Source organism: Taurulus bubalis, assembly GCF_910589615.1.
Source record: "Taurulus bubalis genome assembly, chromosome: 1".
Lineage (NCBI taxonomy): Eukaryota > Metazoa > Chordata > Actinopteri > Perciformes > Cottidae > Taurulus > Taurulus bubalis.
The window spans coordinates 42,974,595-42,994,149 of NC_136589.1; the positions used below are offsets into that span (position 1 = coordinate 42,974,595).

Sequence of the window (19,555 nt, forward strand, 5' to 3'; positions counted from 1 at the left end):
AATAATTAAAGAAGAATAGATCAATACTCCTGCAGCCCCACTAACCGACTCTTCTTCTGGGCTCGTGGTCCGGCTGTAATGACTTCGTGCCTCTGTTTCTCCACCCGGTCCCTCCTGGTCCCAGTCCTCTGAGAACCTGGAGGCCCTCAGCAGGATGGAGGTGAGTCCTCAGGTGTAGCGCAGCGTAGACCCCCAGGTAGACGTCGTGGCGTGTAGTTTGGGTCGGGTCGGTGTTCCCCTGCTTTGAGTCCATGTGTTCTTTTCCCTTTTAAAAACAAAATGTGGCTTTCGATCAACACGAACGGAAGGTTTTGGAGAATAGACTTGGGTCCAGTTTGCAACTTATCCGGGCTGTGACCAAAGATCACACGGTTCTCTTGTGCATATATATATATATAAATAATATATATTATAATATACATAAAGAATAGCTTATATTATTATTATTTTTATATATATATATATATATAAATATATATATATATATATATATATATATATATATATAAAACATGAATCCGATATTCAGAAATAAACTAATAATATGTATTATATATATTAAAATATATCATTTATATATATATATATATATAAATTATTTCTATAATATATATTCAAATATAAAATACAGTTTATTTTAAATGTATTTAGAGGTTCCACTAGTTCTCCCTTTCTCTTCATATTCTGTTCCAAACTTAAAAACAGAAACATCGTTCTTTGAGGCAGCTGTTCTTAGTCTGTTTCTAAATATATTTGAGGTTTCATTATTTCTTTCTCTTCGTGCACCGCTGCACAAACCTTCTCCTTCACCGCCGCCGGCCTCGACCCGTTTGTCTGTAGAAAGAAAATGGCGCCGCGGGCATGAAGCGGGCGTTAGAGTCCCGTCTCTTGGGTACAAAGACCCGCGCCGCACAAAGCTGTGAGGAGACGCGTCCCACTTCCTGTCGGTGTCCGTGAAAAGAAAGGAGAAGGAAATGATGCTCATGTGTATTATATTATTATAGATTTTGTGTTTATTTATCAGTGTGTGAATGGGTGCAATAATCAATAATACAAAAATCCACATAAAAAATATAACAGTGGATTGTCTTTTAACTTACTCTGAGTCACAAAATCGTCAACTTATTGTCATTTTCTTTCCATTGTTAATGAACTATGGATAAGTTATTATTATTATATGAACTCTGTTCCACTGATGAGCATCTTTTAATTTCTTATTTATTTCAAGTTTACCTGTTTTCTGTAAACCAAAAACCCAAAACAATGATTTTTTGAGTTTATATCTCGGTTTATAATAACAATAATAATAACTAGAAATTGCATTTCCTGCTGAAAATGCGTTGGAATGCTAATAGCTGAATATATTATTGGAAATAGCTGAAAAAAACTGAATATATTATTGAAAATAGCTGGAAAAAAATAATATAGCTGAAAATGTATTAGTGTTATTTACAGTTGTGAGCTTTTTGGCCAGTGAGTGGTGAACAACTATGGCGGCCGTTTGGCGTCAATGAATCAATGTGTTTACTCGAATATGAATACCGTAATATACTGAGATATGAGAAAATACTGTGATATGAATTTTGTTGTCATACCGCCCAGTGCTAGTGTGTGTCTCTGTGTGTATGTGTGTGTTTCTGTGTGTGTGTTTAGTGTGTATGTTTGTTTGTGTGTGTGTCTCTGTGTTTGTATGTGTTTCTCTATGTGTGTCTCTGTGTGTATGTCTGTGTGTCTCTCTGTGTGTGTGTGTGTGTGTGTGTGTGTGTGTGTGTGTGTGTGTGTGTGTGTGTGTGTGTGTGTGTGTGTCTGTGTCTCTGTATGGTTGTGTCTCTGTGTGTGTATGTGTGTGTGTCTGTGTGTTTAAGGGTGTGTGTCTGTGTGCGTGTCTCTGTGTGTTTAAGTGTGTGTGTGTCTGTGTTGTGTGTCTCTGTATGTGTGTGTGTCTCTGTGTGTATGTGTGTGTGTCTGGCATCAAATTCACTTTTCTTCCTCTCCACTAAAAGCACAACGTTGCTCTGTGTGTGTGTCCTTTCCTTGTGTCATATATCAGTTTGAGTGTGTGAAGCTGCACTGATTAGCTAATTTGATGCACCTGTGTGATGAATGACAGACTGAGTTTTTGCTTTCAAGATGACCTCCGTAGACTACAATGCATTTTTTTTCTTCATAAAAACCTTAATATTTCAAGAACTTCAAAGGCAAGAGGCCAAACTAATGATACTTTCTGAGAGATAAGACTCTTGCGGTTGTTTGTGGGTCTGTAGGTTGCACAATGTCTAACACAATGTGCTCCTAGTTGCAATTTCGAAATCAGGTACGATCGTCAGGGGGAGACAGAATTTGAGGGAGATTTAACATGGCGGCGTATGGAGGAGAGAGGAGGATTTGCTCTCACAATCAGTTGGATTTAATTACATCTGAATCTTTTGGATTCAATTGACCCAATTTTTACAAAGTAAGACAAGATTTCCTACGTTTTGATATATAAATTATGCCCAAAGACTTAGTATTGTGGAGTAGATGGCAAAAAGCAAATATTCTTTTCGCGAAATCCTGAAGGCTTTCTCCACTCTAGCTGTGACATCACTCACTCTGAGCTGCGCCATACACACCCATGTTAAAGTCAGAAAAGTTTCTAAAAAAGCATAAAACAAAAACGCTGACAGTTAAAAACCTATTAAAGATATGAAGCATTCCAACTAATAAAGAAGTAGATAATAGTTGGAATGCTTCAATGCTGAAGCATTCCAACTAACTGATATAATCATGTCCAATATGTGAGTTTTTAATACTTAAAAAGGGACCCGTCATCGGTGTGTGTGTGTGTGTGTGTGTGTGTGTGTGTGTGTGTGTGTGTGTGTGTGTGTGTGTGTGTGTGTGTGTGTGTGTGTGTGTGTGTGTGTGTGTGTGTGTGTAAACAAACACATGGTATTGATTATTATAGTTCCATTGAGTCTCTCCTGTTTGAGCTTCCTTCCTTATTCAGAGATCAAATGGGGACTCCGCCATCTTTCATCAAACTATTTGGCATGAACACAGACACTGAAACGATTAGCTGGTTTATCGATTAGCTGATTTATCGATTAGCTGGTTTATCGATTAGCTGGTTTATCGATTAGCTGGTTTATCGATTAGCGGATCGCCAGGAAACAATCCGCCGACTCTTGTGATGTTCTTTCAGGCTGAAGCTGCCGAACATTCACTGGCTGCAGCTTTTAAAATGTCAGTTTCTGCTTCTTCATAAATGTCCACAGTTTGAGTTTTGGATGAATTGTCGGACAAAACAAAGAATTTGAAGAAGCCGCTTTCCGGGAAATTCATAATACGCATTTTTCACCATTATTCAGACATTTTACAGACGGAGCGATTCCTTGAGAGAGTAACCGGCGGACTGATGGAGAGTGAAAACATATTCAAGTGGCTGGTTGCTGGTTGCTGGTTGCTCGTTGCTTCACGTGCTCTCGTCTCCCTGCAGGACTCCAAGCTGCCCCCGTCTCTCAGGAGCAACCTGCTGGACCTCTTCAGTCAGATCGAGAGGGAGTTTGAGAACCTGCACATAGAAAACCTGGAACGTAAGTCAGACGCAGTAAACCCAGTACACCCAGTACACCCAGTACCCAGATTTGTATTCATTGCATCAACATCGTACGAGGACACGACTGCTGGAATAGTTTTAATGTTTAACCAGGGTTCTTACGGTCATGTAAAACCTGGAAAAGTCATGTAAATGGTTAATGGTAAATTGGTGATTTCCAGGCCTGGAAAAGTCCTTGAAAAAAATAAAATCCCAAAGGTTTTGTAAAAGTCATGGAAATGTGTTATATTCATGTGTTCATGACGTTAATTTACGCTAAGTTTTAAATAATTAATATGCTTTTAAAAGAAAGATGCTGAATATATAAGCAGGCATACATACAGGCATCTATATACATGTTTATTCTTTTAATCAAACTATTGTCTCTCATTCATTTGTGTCATTTAAGGTTTACTGTATGCTTTGTATTGTCATTGTTAGTTTGAATACTACATTTTCTCACTTTTTCATGTTTACACCCAGATTTTACAAAATAATTTGGTCATGGAAATTTGGTGAAAAGTCATGGAAAAGTCATGGAAATTTGGTTTAACCCTTTTTAGTACGCAGCCTGTCGCCGGCAACAGAAAGTAACATGCAAAACCAAAATCGCTGTAACTCCTCGAGTATTTACGCAATCGACGTAATTACAACGGATTCTGAACACTAAGAAGCGTAGCCATTACAGCAATGGTATAACAAAATCGTCTTTTCTGTGGGGGAGGGGTGGTAGTGAGCCGAGCTGAGCACAGCTGCAGAGGATCAGGGGAGAGACTTTGACTGGCTTTTCACTGAACTTTGAGTGGCGTTTTCTTTGGAAATAATATGTTGTGGTTGTAAATACTAGTATTAGTATAGTTTCTGAGAGTTCTTCCACTTGCTGGCCCACCTAAACCCCCCACTAAAGGCCACTTTTCTGTCCCCACAAACACAAAGAAGGACAGTGGGAAAAGGACAGATAGAAGGCCATTTTGGGGAGGAAACAGTGTACTAGCTGCCTGTAAAAGCCTGCCTGGGTGTGTGAGGAGGGCAATAATGGGTCCTGTCTTCAGCTGGACCGGAACTGCTTCAGGGAGATAAACAAATCTCTAAAACGTCTGGACATGGACACATATAAAAGCCTGTAACATGGACACTGAATGCTTTGGGTAAACAAAACTGTTTGAGAAGATGTAAAATAGGTTAAATTTAATTTCTGTAATCTCAAAAGCATTGGAAATATGATGAAAATTCAAATACGTTTCTTTCCTTTTTAGTTTTTACACACTGCTTTAAGCCTTTATAACATATAATAATAAATAAATAATTAAATAAATAAAAAAAGCAAAATATTTTTGCCAAAAGGACATTTTTTGACATATTTATTGATAAATTAGACAAAAAGGACCAGGCGGACTGTCATCATTACAGATCTAAAGGGGTTAAAGTCCCGGAAAAGTCCTGGAAATTCGGTTTAAAGTCCTGGAAAAGTCCTGGAAATTTGGTTTAAAGTCATGGAAATTTGGTAAAAGTCATGGAAATTTGGTGAAAAGTCATGGAAAAGTTCTGGAAATCCATTGATCAGAATGTGCATGAACCCTGCTACAGTAAGCGAGCGTACACAAGCCTCTTTGGTGAACGGACGTCGGTCTTGAGGAGGCCACCGCCGGGTCTTTTCAGGATCCTCCACAGTGACACAGCAGTGCATTTGTTCCCGACCCTTTTCATCAGCTGCACAAAGCTCCCACTCTTCCAGGGCGAGTAAACAGGGCGGCCGCGTTGCCGTGGAGTCTTTTGTTAACGCGCCTCCTGTCTGCCTCTCAGTGCGCAGAGAGATGGACACGCTGAGCGAGCGCCTGGCTGCAGACGGGCAGACCTTCGAGGGCGCCGACCTGGCCAAAGGAGCGCTGAAGACCAAAGGTGAGGGCCAAACCACGCGGGGTTAAATGGCCACGCGTCTACAGGGACTGTGTGATGTATATATATATATATATATCTTTTTTTGTATTATGAACTTCTATATCTATGTATGTGTGTATATATCAGTATATATATATGTATGGATAACGCTATATATCTAATATATATTTATATCTAATATTATTATATACTATATATATATATATATATATATATATATATATATATATATATATATATATATATATATATATATACTATACAGTGGCTTGCAAAAGTATTCATACCCCTTGAACGTTTCCACATTTTGTCACATTACACGCCACAAACATAAATATATTTTATTGGAATTTTATGTGAAAGACCAACACAAAGTGTCACACAATTGTGAAGTACAAAGAAAATAATACATGTTTTTAAAAAAAAAATCACAAATAAAAAACTGAAAAGTGCAGTGTGCAAAATTATGGATAACGCTATATATCTAATATATATTTATATATAGTATTATTATATACTATATATATGTATACTAACAATGTATATATTATTATAAAATATATACATATTATGTTAGATATATTATAATTATTATTATGCATGATATATATTATTATTATATATTATATATATTTATATATGGATATATATTAATTATATTATATATATTTATTATTATTATGTTTTATATATATATATATATATATATATATAAATTGGTGTATTATATTATAATCATTATAACTATATATATATATATATATATATATGTTGAATATATATATATGTTGAACTTCTATATTTCTGATCCACAGCGAGTCACAGCACCAGCCAGCTGTCGCAAAAACTCAAGACGACCTACAAGGCTTCCACGAGCAAGGTAACAAACATCAACACAGGTTTACTTTGTCATTAACTCGAAATCTGTTATATTTATAGTTATAATTAATTGTTGTAGAAGTGTGTGTGTGTGTGTGTTTGATATGTTTTGAGAAAATGGTGATTTATGAAAACCATCCAGGGAGGTAGAATGTAAGAAGTGAAAAGGTCTGATTGGTAAATTGGCTCCATTGTCACATGACTCCTGGATGTTAAAGAGGAGAACTGCTGTGTGTGTTTTCCACTTTTTTTTTGTTCTTCCACTTTTTTTTGTTGCTCATAGCCGCGTTCAAACTCTTGCCACGCCCGAGTGGGTGGATCCCGCAACTTCAGCGTAACCAGTTGGGAGTTGTGGGGTGGAGACTCATGGGTAACGGGTAACGTGTTGCTTTCTCCCCCCAAAATCCCCCCTTTTCCCCCAAAATCCCCCCTTCCCCCCTCCCCTTGTTGGCTATATGCATGCCCAGCCTGGCCGGGGGTTGGACGGCCCCTCCCCAAAGGACTTGGCCCTTCAAATGTAGGAGTTTGAGCTTCTCTGTCAGCTGAAACACGACTTCATCATCTCACTAACGGCTTCAGTTGGTTTTCATTGAGCTTCACGTAACGCTTCACAGACATCTTTAACTCTTCAGTTATTGTTGTTCCTTAATGCGTCAATCAATGTGAAGTCTGCCAGATCAGATTGAGCTTTTCTTTAATGATTCTTACTTTTTTTAAAATTTGTATTAAATATTTTTATGATGAACAGACTTTCACTAAGATTTGAGTAGTTAATGTCTTCATATCTGTTAACAGATTTATCAGATGTAGTGGCTTTAAAGTGGCAACAGACAACAACTTTGCAAATATTATATATTATAATATATAATACATATAGTATATAATAATATATACTATATATAATATACTATATATATTAGATATAAAGTGTTATCCATATATATCAAATATATATATATATAAAATGTTGTGATGTTTCCATATATATATATATACATATATATATAGATATATAATTATAGTTATATATATATATAACTATATCTATCTATATATATATATATCTATATATATATATATATATATATATATATATATATATATATATATATATTTATATTTAAACATCAACATTTTTTATTAGGATCTGTATATATAATATTAGAATTATAATACATATATATAGATATATATTTATAGTTATTTATATATATATATAGAGAGCGTTATCTATATATGGAAACATATAACAAAGTTGGATTAGGATCTGTTGGATTTGTTTAGTTGTGAGTGACATATTGGAATGCGGCCGCCGCCATGTTGCTTTTTACCATAATTGTAAAATAGTGACGTAGAGACGCCGTATACGTCTCTGGTAGCGACCTGTCAATCACCTTGTAGCCCCGCCCCTAAAACGTTCCCTGCTTTATTACGCTGAAGCTGAAAACTACATCAACCTGCTGGGTGCGTTAGATCATTTATTTTTGCGATGCTTCACCTTCTCTTAAACCTTCCATTCCCTGTTGCCTTAATACTTTTATTTGTTATGTAGCATGAATGCACCAGTGTTACATTGGTCCTGGATTCACAATCATTATCAGTCCAGAAATTACAAACGACATCGTCGGCTTTCATTTTCACATCTGCATCATCTGACATAACTTTGCAAAAAAAAATCACGTTCCGTTAAATATGAATAAACCTAAAAAAAGGAGAATCTGCCGCGCTGCTTGCTAACACCCAGCAGCCGCTGGTTCTCACCACGCTTAGCACTGGTATTTTTCATCATCACATTCCTTCTGAGCTTGACTTTAATATCTCGTTACCCGAGAGAGAGCTTTATGGATCTATGTTTCAGATGGTTGACGCTCTTCCTGTTGCTCTCCTGCTTTCTTTCAGTTGGGACTTATGTAGTGGTCTGTTTCCAAAAAGAACCGAGAGTCCGGTTTGCATCATCCCCATCTTTAACGTAAACACCTCGACCAAAAACCTCGATACGACTGATAATAATTACTGATCATATTGATTGTCTCACCTTAACAGTGTTTTTTTAAATTATATTTTGCCCTGTTTTTCTTCCCCTTTCCAGAGTTATCTTTCTGTTTTGCATTGACAGTAATCCTGGAATGATAAATGCAGCATACAGTACTGATGCATTTGTGTTGATACCAGATCTGGGTCATGGGTTTGTTTTAAAGCACTTTGGTGGCGACTCCACCGAGCATGTGTTTTAAAAACTAAACAAGCTTAAAACAAATGCTATGAAATATTAGTTTTCTTTTGTTTGGGTGAGACCTTGAACCCAGGACTGATATGAATAACACTGTTGTCAACTGAAGCTTCTTAGCACTGGCATACTACAAGGACCCTGCTGAGCAAGCTCCTCAGTTCTGCTGACCCACTTCCTCCTCCCTGCATCGGACCGGGTTCCTACACAGCTCTGAAGCCTGGGAGATTAAATCATTTCCAGATCTTAAAGGGGACATATCAGAAGCAGCAGAACATCTTTAATATGCTTTAATCATAGAGAGAATGCAGCTTTAACACATGAAGCATAGACTTCTATACAACCAGAGGAGTTGGCCCCTGGTGGTCAGTAGAGAGAATGCAGCTTCAACACATGAAGCATATACTTCTATACAACCAAAGGAGTCGGCCCCTGGTGGTCAGTAGAGAGAATGCATCTTCAACACATGAAGCATAGACTTCTATACAACCAGAGGAGTCGTCCCCTGGTGGTCAGTAGAGAGAATGCAGCTTTTACACATGAAGCATAGACTTCTATACAACCAGAGGAGTCTCCCCCTGGTGGTCACTAGAGAGAATGCAGCTTCAACACATGAAGCATAAACTTCTATACAACCAAAGGAGTCGGCCCCTGGTGGTCACTAGAGAGAATGCAGCTTCAACACATGAAGCATAAACTTCTATACAACCAAAGGAGTCGGCCCCTGGTGGTCAGTAGAGAGAATGCAGCTTTTACACATGAAGCATAGACTTCTATACAACCAGAGGAGTCTTCCCCTGGTGGTCAGTAGAGAGAATGCAGCTTTTACACATGAAGCATAGACTTCTATACAACCAGAGGAGTCTCCCCCTGGTGGTCACTAGAGAGAATGCATCTTCAACACATGAAGCATAGACTTCTATACAACCAGAGGAGTCGTCCCCTGGTGGTCAGTAGAGAGAATGCAGCTTTAACACATGAAGCATTGGCTTCACTTTTTAGAATCTGGCTTTAATGAAAACTTCCCCCCCAAATTTTTTTTCTGTTACGGTCCATCTTAATATACCTGTATTTACCTCTTCCCGAAAAAAGCCCAGTCTCCCGGGATTGGCCTGCAAGAGAAATATAGTGCTTTGCTAAAGCAGTTTCATGATATGTCCCTTTTTTTAAATGTATGAAATGAGGAAGAATTATGGGAAAATGTTAAAACTTTCCTCCTGGGAAAGCTGAAACGTATCAGACTTAATTCCTAACCCAACAAACGGATGCAGAAGTAAAGAAGTGTGTAGGAACCCGGTTCTGTTCGGTTCTGTGACGTCACTCCCTGTTAACGCGGTCTTTGGTTCTCGCTGTCAGATCGTGTCCAGTTTCAAAGCGACCACGTCCAGAGCCGTGTGCCAGCTGGTCCGGGAGTATGTCGGCCACAGAGACGGCATCTGGGACCTCAGCGTCTGCCGGACTCAACCGGTGGTGCTCGGCACTGCGTCTGCAGGTACTCCCCCATTTTCATCGTCTTCTTTTCCTTGTTGTTCTATTCTTCCCCCGATCTGTCGCAGACAAAGTTACTTTACTTTTTGCAACATACTGACTTTTCTTTGCATTTTTTGACATACTATGACTTTTTAAAATTTTTTGATATACTATTTATTTTACTTTTGATATTCTATTTATTTTACTTTTGATATACTATTCATACCACATACTCAAACTTTTTAAATACTAGTTTACTTTTTTTTGACATACTATGACTTTTTTTAATTTTTTACTTTTTTCGACATGCTGACTTTTGTTTAAACTTTTTTCGACATAATATGACTTATTCTTTCATTTTTCGACATACTATGATTTATTTTCGACATACTGCGAATTTCTTGGACATACTATTATATACGAGTTTTTTGTTCTTTTTTCGAATTGTTTTGCTATGGCTTTGTTTTTACTTTTTTTATACTATTTATAGTACATACTCTGACTTTTGAAATACTTTTTTCAATATACATTGACTTTTACTTTTTTCGACATACTATGACATTTTTTAGAAATTTTTACTTTTGATATACTATTTATTTTACATACTGACTTTTTTTATAACTTACTTTTTTCGACATACTGTGACTTATTTTTTCATTTTTCAACATACTATGACTTTTTTTCGACATACTGTGACTTCCTTGGACATATGATGGTTTTCAAATTGTTTTTCCTTTTTTTTGACAGACTATGACTTTTTTTTTTACTAATACTTTTTAAAATACTTTTTACGACATACTATAGCACCGCTCTCCTGAAAGAGCTGAATAGAGGGTTAAATGAAACGTCACACTGTCAATGTGGATAATGCCAATGTGGATTTCTTCCAATCAAAATATCTTTTTCTTTCTTTCACGGCGTGCTGAGATAACGTTGCATTTCATGCCGTTTTAACTTGAGAGATTCTGAGTACATCAGGTGTACGCCTCATGAAACCCCTGTTAAACGTACACAGCAGTACACATGTTTGAACTCCTAACCTCCTGTCTTCAGATCACTGTGCCATGCTGTGGAGCATCGAGACGGGGAAGTGCCTCCTCAAGTACGTGGGCCATCAGGGATCAGGTGAGTACGAGAGACTTCGAGGGCATTCATGAGAAGAGACAGATAAATTAAGTGGTTGTGGATATATGTTTATTAGGACATCTGCTCTGACGAGTTTAAAGAAGCGAATGTTTTGTGTCTCCGCAGTCAACTCCATCAAGTTCCACCCGACTGAACAGATGGCTCTGACGGGTAACGTCCTCCAAACCCTCATAAAGTCTGAATATAATCTTTGTGTCCCATAAATAATATTGATAATCATTTTATGGACCTTTTTAATTATTTTCATTTAAAAATATTATGTGGTTAAAAGGATTATAAACCACGCAGATCAGAACAAAAGGGAGCAAATATAACTTTTAGATTCTTGATCGCGTTTTTTCACATTGGTACTAATTGCCGATTATTGATGATCCATATTGGAAATACAGATTGTTGTTTAACCAGTCATTTAAACCAGTCATTAAACCATCAAAAAGTCAAAATGTTATCCTTTTACTTTATCATAGTGGTTTAGTGTTTGTTGTGTGCATAAAAACACACAATTCAAATGATAAGGAAATCATGAACTGTAATTTTATCTATAAAAACAAGTTGTAATGATGCATTATAAAATGCTTAGAGGTTAAACAGCTCCACGGTCATCTCTAATATTTATTTTATATTTACATTATATTTTACGACTGGATTCCCGCTACATTTTTACATGATTCCATGTGAACAATAACAGTGAAGTCATAATTTACCTTCACCCAACACTCGTCTTTACCGAAGGAGCCTGAACGCATCATAATGTAACCGAAGGGAACTCTGTTCATTGCTGACGTCACCAGCGGGTTGGTTGCTCACAAAGTCACATGATCAGAGACTAGAACAGCATGAAGGACGTCCTGATCACGTGTTGTTTTTTACGATCGTCTTGATTCTGATGTTTCATCTTCATCATCTTCCTCCTCCTCAGCCTCCGGAGACCAGACGGCTCACATATGGAGATACATGGTGCAGCTGCCGACTCCTCAGCCGGTGGCTGATGTCAGTGTAAGCTGTCTGTCTGTCTGTCTGTCTGTCTGAGTGTGTGTGTCTGAATGTGTGTGTGTGTGTGTCTTTTTGTGCACATTTGTGAGTCTATACTCAAAGGACTTCTCCTGGTCGCACAGTTAAAAAAAAAAAAAAACATTTTACTGGCTGTTTTTATATCAACATTTACTTTCTGACTCCTCCAAACTGGCTCAAAAAAGTGTTTAAGTTTGCGACATGTTTACGATGTACGAACCAAGGAACGCCGCTTCTTCTGTCCGGGAGGCGGAGACACCGATCGCATGTCTCTGTTTTTGTATTTCCGCAGCAGACGGCGTGCGAAGACGACGTTGACTTCTCGGACAAGGACGAGGTCGACGGCGACGGCGAGGGTCCGAGCGACTGCCCCTCCGTCCGTGCGGCCGCCACCACCCTGCGCAGTCACCAGGGGGTGGTGATCGCCGCCGACTGGCTGGTGGGCGGCAAGCAGGCGGTCACGGCCTCCTGGGACCGAGCCGCCAACCTGTACGATGTGGAGACGTCGGAGCTGGTCCACTCGCTCACCGGTACGATTTAAAGGGACAGTGCGGTTTAAAGGAGCATAACAATTTAAAGGAACTGTACGATTTAAAGGAACTGTACGATTTAAAGGAACAGTTTAAGGAACAGTGCGGTTTAAAGGAACAGTACGATTTAAAGGAACAGTACGATTTAAAAGAAAAGTATGATTTAAAGCAACAGTATTATTTAAAGGAACAGTACGGTTTAAAGGAACAGTACGATTTAAAGGAACAGTACGATTTAAAAGAAAAGTATGATTTAAAGCAACAGTATAATTTAAAGGAACAGTACGATTTAAAAGAAAAGTATGATTTAAAGCAACAGTATAATTTAAAGGAACAGTACGATTTAAAGGAACAGTTCACTGACGGCAGCTCAATATATAATATGTGTATATTATAGAGGTTAATAACGCCACAAAATATACCGACCCAGATCTCTAACTGTGTGTGTGTGTGTGTGTGTGTGATTGTGTGTGTGTTTTTCAGGCCATGACCAGGAGCTGACCCATTGCTGCACACACCCCACCCAGCGTCTGGTGGTCACCTCGTCCAGAGACACCACCTTCAGACTGTGGGATTTCAGAGACCCGTCCATCCACTCTGTCAACGTGTTCCAGGGACACACAGAGTCAGTCACACACACACACACACACACACACACACACACACACACACAGTCTGTTGTATCCACATTCCGATTAATTAGAAACAGTATATGTGTAGTCTAATACAGTTTGTGTTGTTTTATAAGTAATAAACTATGACTGTGTTTTCTTGTTTTTATTAGTATACAAACAACATTTTTTATAGTCAATTTAAATTCAGGTGGGGACAAACTGCCTACCCCAAGCGAAGGAGTTCAAGTATCTCGGGGTCCTGTTCACGAGTGAGGGTAAGGTGGAGCGGGAGATCGACAGGCCGATCGGTGCGGCTGCAGCAGTAAAACAGGCGCTGTACTGGTCCGTCTTGATGAAGAGGAGCTGAGCCGGAAGGCAAAGCTCTCTATTTACTGGTCGGTCTACGTTCCAACCCTCACCTATGGCCACGAACTCTGGGTCGTGACCGAAAGAACGAGATCTCGGATACAAGCGGCCGAAATGAGCTTCCTCCGTAGGGTGGCCGGGCTCAGCCTTAGAGATAGGGTAAGAAGTTTGGACATCAGGAGGGAGCTTGGAGACTTGAAAGGAGTCAGCTGAGGTGGTTCGGGCATCTAGTCAGGATGCCTCCTGGACGCCTCCCATTAGAGGTTTTCCAGGCTCGTCCAGCTGGTAGGAGACCCCGGGGAAGACCGAGGACACGCTGGAGGGATTATGTCTCCCAGCTGGCCTTGGAACGCCTCGGGATCCCCAGAATGAGCTGGAAAGTGTTGCGGGTGAGAGGGAAGCCTGGGTCGGCCTGCTGGACCTGCTGCCACCGCGACCCGACCCCGGATAAGCGGCTGAAAATGAATGGATGGATGGATGGAATTTTAATTCATATGTTGGTTGTATTTGTGCCACAAGGGGGCGATGAGACATTTGTTGTCACAGCTACACTTTTACTGTGTGAAACAATATATAAATGTTTAGGGAAGATAAGTAAAAAATGAGGAATACTGTCACCATCAAAGCGTTGTAATGATCAGCTGTTACAGTCCTTAATGTTGTTGTTGTTGTTGTTGTTGTCCTCCTCTCACCGTCGGTCTAAACAAACCCGCTCTCTCGTCCTTCGCAGCACGGTGACATCCGCCGTGTTCACGGTGGGCGACAACGTGGTGTCGGGCAGCGACGACCGCACCGTCAAAGTGTGGGACCTGAAGAACATGAGGTCGCCCATCGCCACCATCCGCACCGACTCCGCCGTCAACAGGTCTGAGATCTTTTCGCATTTATCCTTACTTTCTATGACATCGTGCTTTGATTTGGTGATCGGAGCTGAATCTGACAGTTCAGAGAAAAATAACGTTAGTCAATAATCTGTTTTGGTTCCAGCAAAAGAGGTTTCCTTCTCTTGTTTGAAACTGTTTTGGTCATTGTTGTTGTCGTGTTCAGGATCAGCGTGTCGGTGACCCAGAAGATCATCGCTCTTCCTCACGACAATCGGCAGGTCCGGCTGTTCGACATGGCCGGGGTGCGACTGGCTCGACTCCCACGGAGCAACAGACAGGTGAGTAGGCAGAGGGGGAGGAGCCTCCGGTTGGCCCCTCCCCCTCCTAGCTTCCAAGCACACACCTCTCCATTCAGTGTGACTCTGAAATAAGAAACTTAACATTTGTAAAACTAAAAGGTGACGTGTGTGGTGCACCTGCTGCTTCAGGGAGCATCTTTTTTTATTTTCTTCTCTCAAATAAATATATAAAGTTTTGGAAGTTTAATACTGTTGTTTGGCTCAATATAACCACAGATCCATAAATTATGAGATCATATTAATTTGATGTTTTGCTCTTTGTGGCTTTATTTGATATAGAAGCACAACTTGTAATATTAATATTTGATCTTTATTTATCTGTTCTCATTCAAAGCCGAAGTGCAAAACCTCCTATTTGCAAAATTATCCAGGAAAAGTGGGAGAAACCTCCTAAAAAATGTTTTGTTTGTTTTTGTAATATTATGTATTCTTAAAAAAATAAGAACTTTTTCTTTTTTATTCTCAAAAAAGTGAATTTTTCAGATCGGGGGTTTTGCTCTTCGTCCATCGATGTCAAAATAAAGACAAAACAACATTATATATTTTTCAACGTTTGATAATCGGGTCATGCACCTGAATATGGGCGCACTAAGCCCATTTTCAGGTGTCTAACGGTCGCTGTCTGTCGCGGTTCAGGGTCACCGGCGGATGGTGTGCTGCTCCGCCTGGTGTGAAGACAACGCCGCCTGCAACCTGTTCACCTGCGGCTTCGACCGGCAGGCCATCGGCTGGAACATCAACGTCCCGGCCCTACTGCAGGAGAAATGACCGCCTCCTCCCGCCGGAGATCCTGCAGGGTGAAAAAAGAAAATTGTCTGAGTTGCGTTTTGTTGAGTGCGTTGAAAGTGGAGTTCTCCTCTCGAGTTTCTTTCATTCCAGAAGGTTTTTGATTGGCACACGAGATTCACAGCTGAACATCTCTGTTACACTTTTTTTTTAAGCGTCTATCGTGTTATCGGAGTAGCTGTTTGTCACAGCTCGGCTCTCTGTGTGACAGTTATACACCTTTTTAATGCCGGCATGTTGCCAACCTAGGAAACAGTCGTGGCTTATTACAGATGGCTTCCAGACTAAACCTGAACAAAACTGGACGGGAGGGAAATGTATTATTCCGGTTGGATTTAAAGCCACAAAAGCACAATTTACTCCAAGAAGAGAGGCTTCCTTTAAAGGAGCGACATGTGATGCTTTTATTGTTGTGTAATTTTCAGAACGATATTGAGACAGCGTGGGCCAAAAAACACCAAAATACTAAATACTAAATTCCTATTATAAAGCTATTGTAATATTAACCTCCCTTGCATGCATTTTGAGACAAAAAAAATGTAACAACCACTCAGACCTTTTGATTATCTGTACTCAACATATAAATATGGCTGCTGTTTTTCATAATTAATGTTGTTGCAATATGGCCTCCGGCCACCATAGGCAGCACTCAAAGTCGGTGAGCGAGGAATAAATCCTGCGTGATTTTTGAATTAAATTCAGATTAAATGCAGATTTTAATTCCAGGAAACTTCTTATACAGATTTAAGAAAGAAAACACCTGATGAGGTGATGTTAGAGTTCCGTTTGGTCTCCATTCAGAGTTCCCAGTCACAGTGGTATGGTTTCTCTCCACCGTGGAGCCACACCAGTGTGGCTTCTCTCCGGTGTGGATGCTGGGGTTTCCTCCCAGCACTGACACTGGTGTGGTATCTCTTTTAGTTGGGATTTGCTGGCGTCACAACCTCCTCGGTCATGGGTCACGTGTGTTGGCGTCGTCTCCTAAAACTGTCTGAGACTCCTCCAGTGTCGATCACAGTTTCCCTCCACCGTGATGTTTGAGTCGGTTGCTTCTGTAAAGCCACGAGCCGGCCGCTTGTGCGTCACCTTCCTGCCCTGTTGGCGATTTTATTGTTAGAGGCCGATGTTTAAATGTGTAGACGTAGATCCGGCTTAGTGTTCGGGGAGGAACGGCGGTTTCAATCTTTAGTCTCTTAAGAGCAACACCTGTTGAAATGGTTGTATGGCGGGGCTGGGTGGCGAGACATAGTACCATTAGTATAATTTATATAAAATCTAATGTTATTCATGGTGTTGATTTAGTTTGAAGAACTAAATTGATTCTTTTCCAGCAACTAAAACCTTTTTCCAAGAACTTCCGCTCTGTGGATACAGAGCCGAATTAACGTGTATAAGTCCACAGGGAGATATCTCTCGGTACTAAAAGTAGTTAAAGTATGAGAAAGTACGACGGAGCGAGTTCTCATTTATCATCTCATGAAATCTGATTTAATTCAAGCCCCCAAAAAAGTGATTAATTTAAAAGTGCTGTCAAATCTTAGATATTTTGGTAACGGATGTTCCTCGGCCGCCCGGCCCCGCTGTCGTACCAAAACTTGACATGATTGTAAAAAAAAAAGAAAAGTGTTTTCTAGTTCGTCGCCGTGCCCTTTAGTCTCTGGGATTCCGTCATATCTGTTCTGGTACTTTAAATTGAGGGAAATCTCCTGAGAGGAGTTTCGTGATGCGTTCGCTGTCAGCTGCTTTGCTTTCCTACTGCCACTAAAACAGCCAAAGCTGTGTGTGTGTGTGTGTGTGTGTGTGTGTGTGTGTGTGTGTGTTCACTTTACAGCTGCCTTTTTTGCAGTGTTTTAACCCAGTGAAATGTGTCTCGGTACAATAGAAAACTCTCAGTAAATATTGTGTAAAAAAACAGCACCATTTACATTTAAGATAAAATAAATGTGGAAACAATAACAAACTAAAGTGATGACTTGTCAAAAGGCAAATGTAAAGTGTCAACCTCCTCTTACTTTAAAACCATAATATTTGTATTGTGTAAATTGTAATATATATAAAGAAATGAGCGGGTTCTGGCTGTAAAGTGTATTTCAGCTGCAACAGTTTTTATTAGCCTTTATAAGTTGTTGACATGATCCTGCATTTCATTTATTTTTGTGTAAGTTACATATGTTCTGATACCATTTCTCGTACAGATTCCTGATTTTTTTTAAAAATTTTTATTTAATTTTAGACCAGAGATGGGTAATTAAAAATTAGCCTAATAAATGTCAGCTGCAGACTAAACTTCCATAAAAACATTTTGTATTGTATTGTACATTATGTTTATTTGTGAGTAGTTGTTATTTATAGTTTTGAGGTGTGAAAATTGCTATATAATATTCCTCATTGCAGGAATACATTTTTCTCTTCATTCACTCCCATGAGCAAATATTTCCCTGGTTAAACCGACAAAACATTTAGTGTGAAGGAAATGTAAAAGCTGCGTGAATGTTGGCTCTCTGGTTCGTCCGATGCTGTTTTTAAACGTTCGTAGCGCTGTTGATAATGCTCTCGCTCTCACAATGAAACACGTCGTGACCCGAAATCCATCTCAAACCCGCCGTGTCGAACTGTGGCTCCTCTGTGTTTACGGTGTTTTCGTGATCAACGTGGTTCGATGTAGAAGGAAAAACAAACACAACCTGTTGGATCGACTTGACAGCAGTTTTGTGGGTGTAAGCCGTGTAATAAGGAACCAAAATAAACCATTTGCGCTGTTTGAACGTTTCCTAGTTGAGTTTGTTTGTGTGTGTGTGCTTTATTTGTGCAAAGTATTCTGATGTAATCACCTGTACACTACCTGCTGAGAACCAAAGAGCAGACAAACGGGGCAAGGAGCTGGAAGAAGAAGTGGAACATTTAGGATGTTTCCCTTAGGAGCTGGTTGAGACCAAAATCTGAGCTAAAAGAGGGAATACATGAAACGCGTAATTCAGAAAATGTGAAAAATTGACAATTCAGATCCTAAAATCTGAATTTGATCGTTGAAGACGGCCTCAAGATGTTGACTCCAATGAAACTGGTTCATCAGGTGGACACAAAGTAAATCATTTTTATTTTATAACTTTACTGATGTGAATAAGAATATGTTGGTGCTTGTTTAAAAAAAATGATTTTTCAATCAATTTGGTTCAAAGCTCATCAAGTCAAATTGACCTAAAGTGCAGAGAGCCTGGTTGTTGAGGACTACAAACTATAAGCTATTTATTTTTTTGGTAGCGGACCATTTCTACTCTTTTGAGAAATTTTACTGCCGCGAGGATTTTACACGTGCGCATTTTAAAGACAAGATGAATATTCTGAGTACCTCTTCTTTTTAATGATAAAGTGTTAATGTGGACGATGTGAAGCGCTCCTGGAAGTGAAAACTTTCACATGTTTAATGTGATACAAATGAAAGAACTAACACAAATAAGATACTTTTATTTCCAGTAATATAAAATAGTCATGACCAATATAGACTACAGCCATTCTGCATCCCTAATATATAAAAGTTTATATAGCATTCAACGCCAGTGGCTTTCCTTACCTCTGAAAAACTTTCTGTAAATTAACACAAAGACGGCGACGACACGATAACATTAAAAACCTTAAGGATGTTTGTAATAAATCAAGCAATGCTTCAAAGAGATAAAAGAATACATCTTAAGGATAACTGATTGAGGAAAAGGCTTAAATTATTAACAGTTCTCTCTTCAGTAAAACCTGGACTCCACATCTTGTAATGCACACAGTCTGCCTCTAGGTGGCATTGTGCCTCCACTCCTGAGTCTCATCGCACTCTGCAACACTGTTCCAGGAGCATGAAGGGTAACTAAAAACCAACAT

At 39.3% G+C, this 19,555-nt stretch overlaps 1 protein-coding gene across 1 annotated transcript in view; it reads left to right on the plus strand.

Moving 5' to 3' along the window:
* LOC306748942 (WD repeat-containing protein 37) overlaps window positions 1–18,431 on the plus strand; it is a 21,366-nt gene extending 2,935 nt beyond the window's left edge. Inside the window, exons 3-14 of the mRNA XM_079232174.1 lie at window positions 3,476–3,572; window positions 5,378–5,473; window positions 6,289–6,353; window positions 9,936–10,071; window positions 11,103–11,174; window positions 11,301–11,345; window positions 12,115–12,191; window positions 12,502–12,736; window positions 13,220–13,361; window positions 14,447–14,581; window positions 14,764–14,878; window positions 15,536–18,431. Coding sequence (XP_079088300.1) covers window positions 3,476–3,572; window positions 5,378–5,473; window positions 6,289–6,353; window positions 9,936–10,071; window positions 11,103–11,174; window positions 11,301–11,345; window positions 12,115–12,191; window positions 12,502–12,736; window positions 13,220–13,361; window positions 14,447–14,581; window positions 14,764–14,878; window positions 15,536–15,667 — 1,347 coding nt within the window. The 3' untranslated portion in view covers window positions 15,668–18,431. The remainder of the gene's footprint in view (window positions 1–3,475; window positions 3,573–5,377; window positions 5,474–6,288; window positions 6,354–9,935; window positions 10,072–11,102; window positions 11,175–11,300; window positions 11,346–12,114; window positions 12,192–12,501; window positions 12,737–13,219; window positions 13,362–14,446; window positions 14,582–14,763; window positions 14,879–15,535) is intronic.
* Window positions 18,432–19,555: the final 1,124 nt, after the last annotated feature.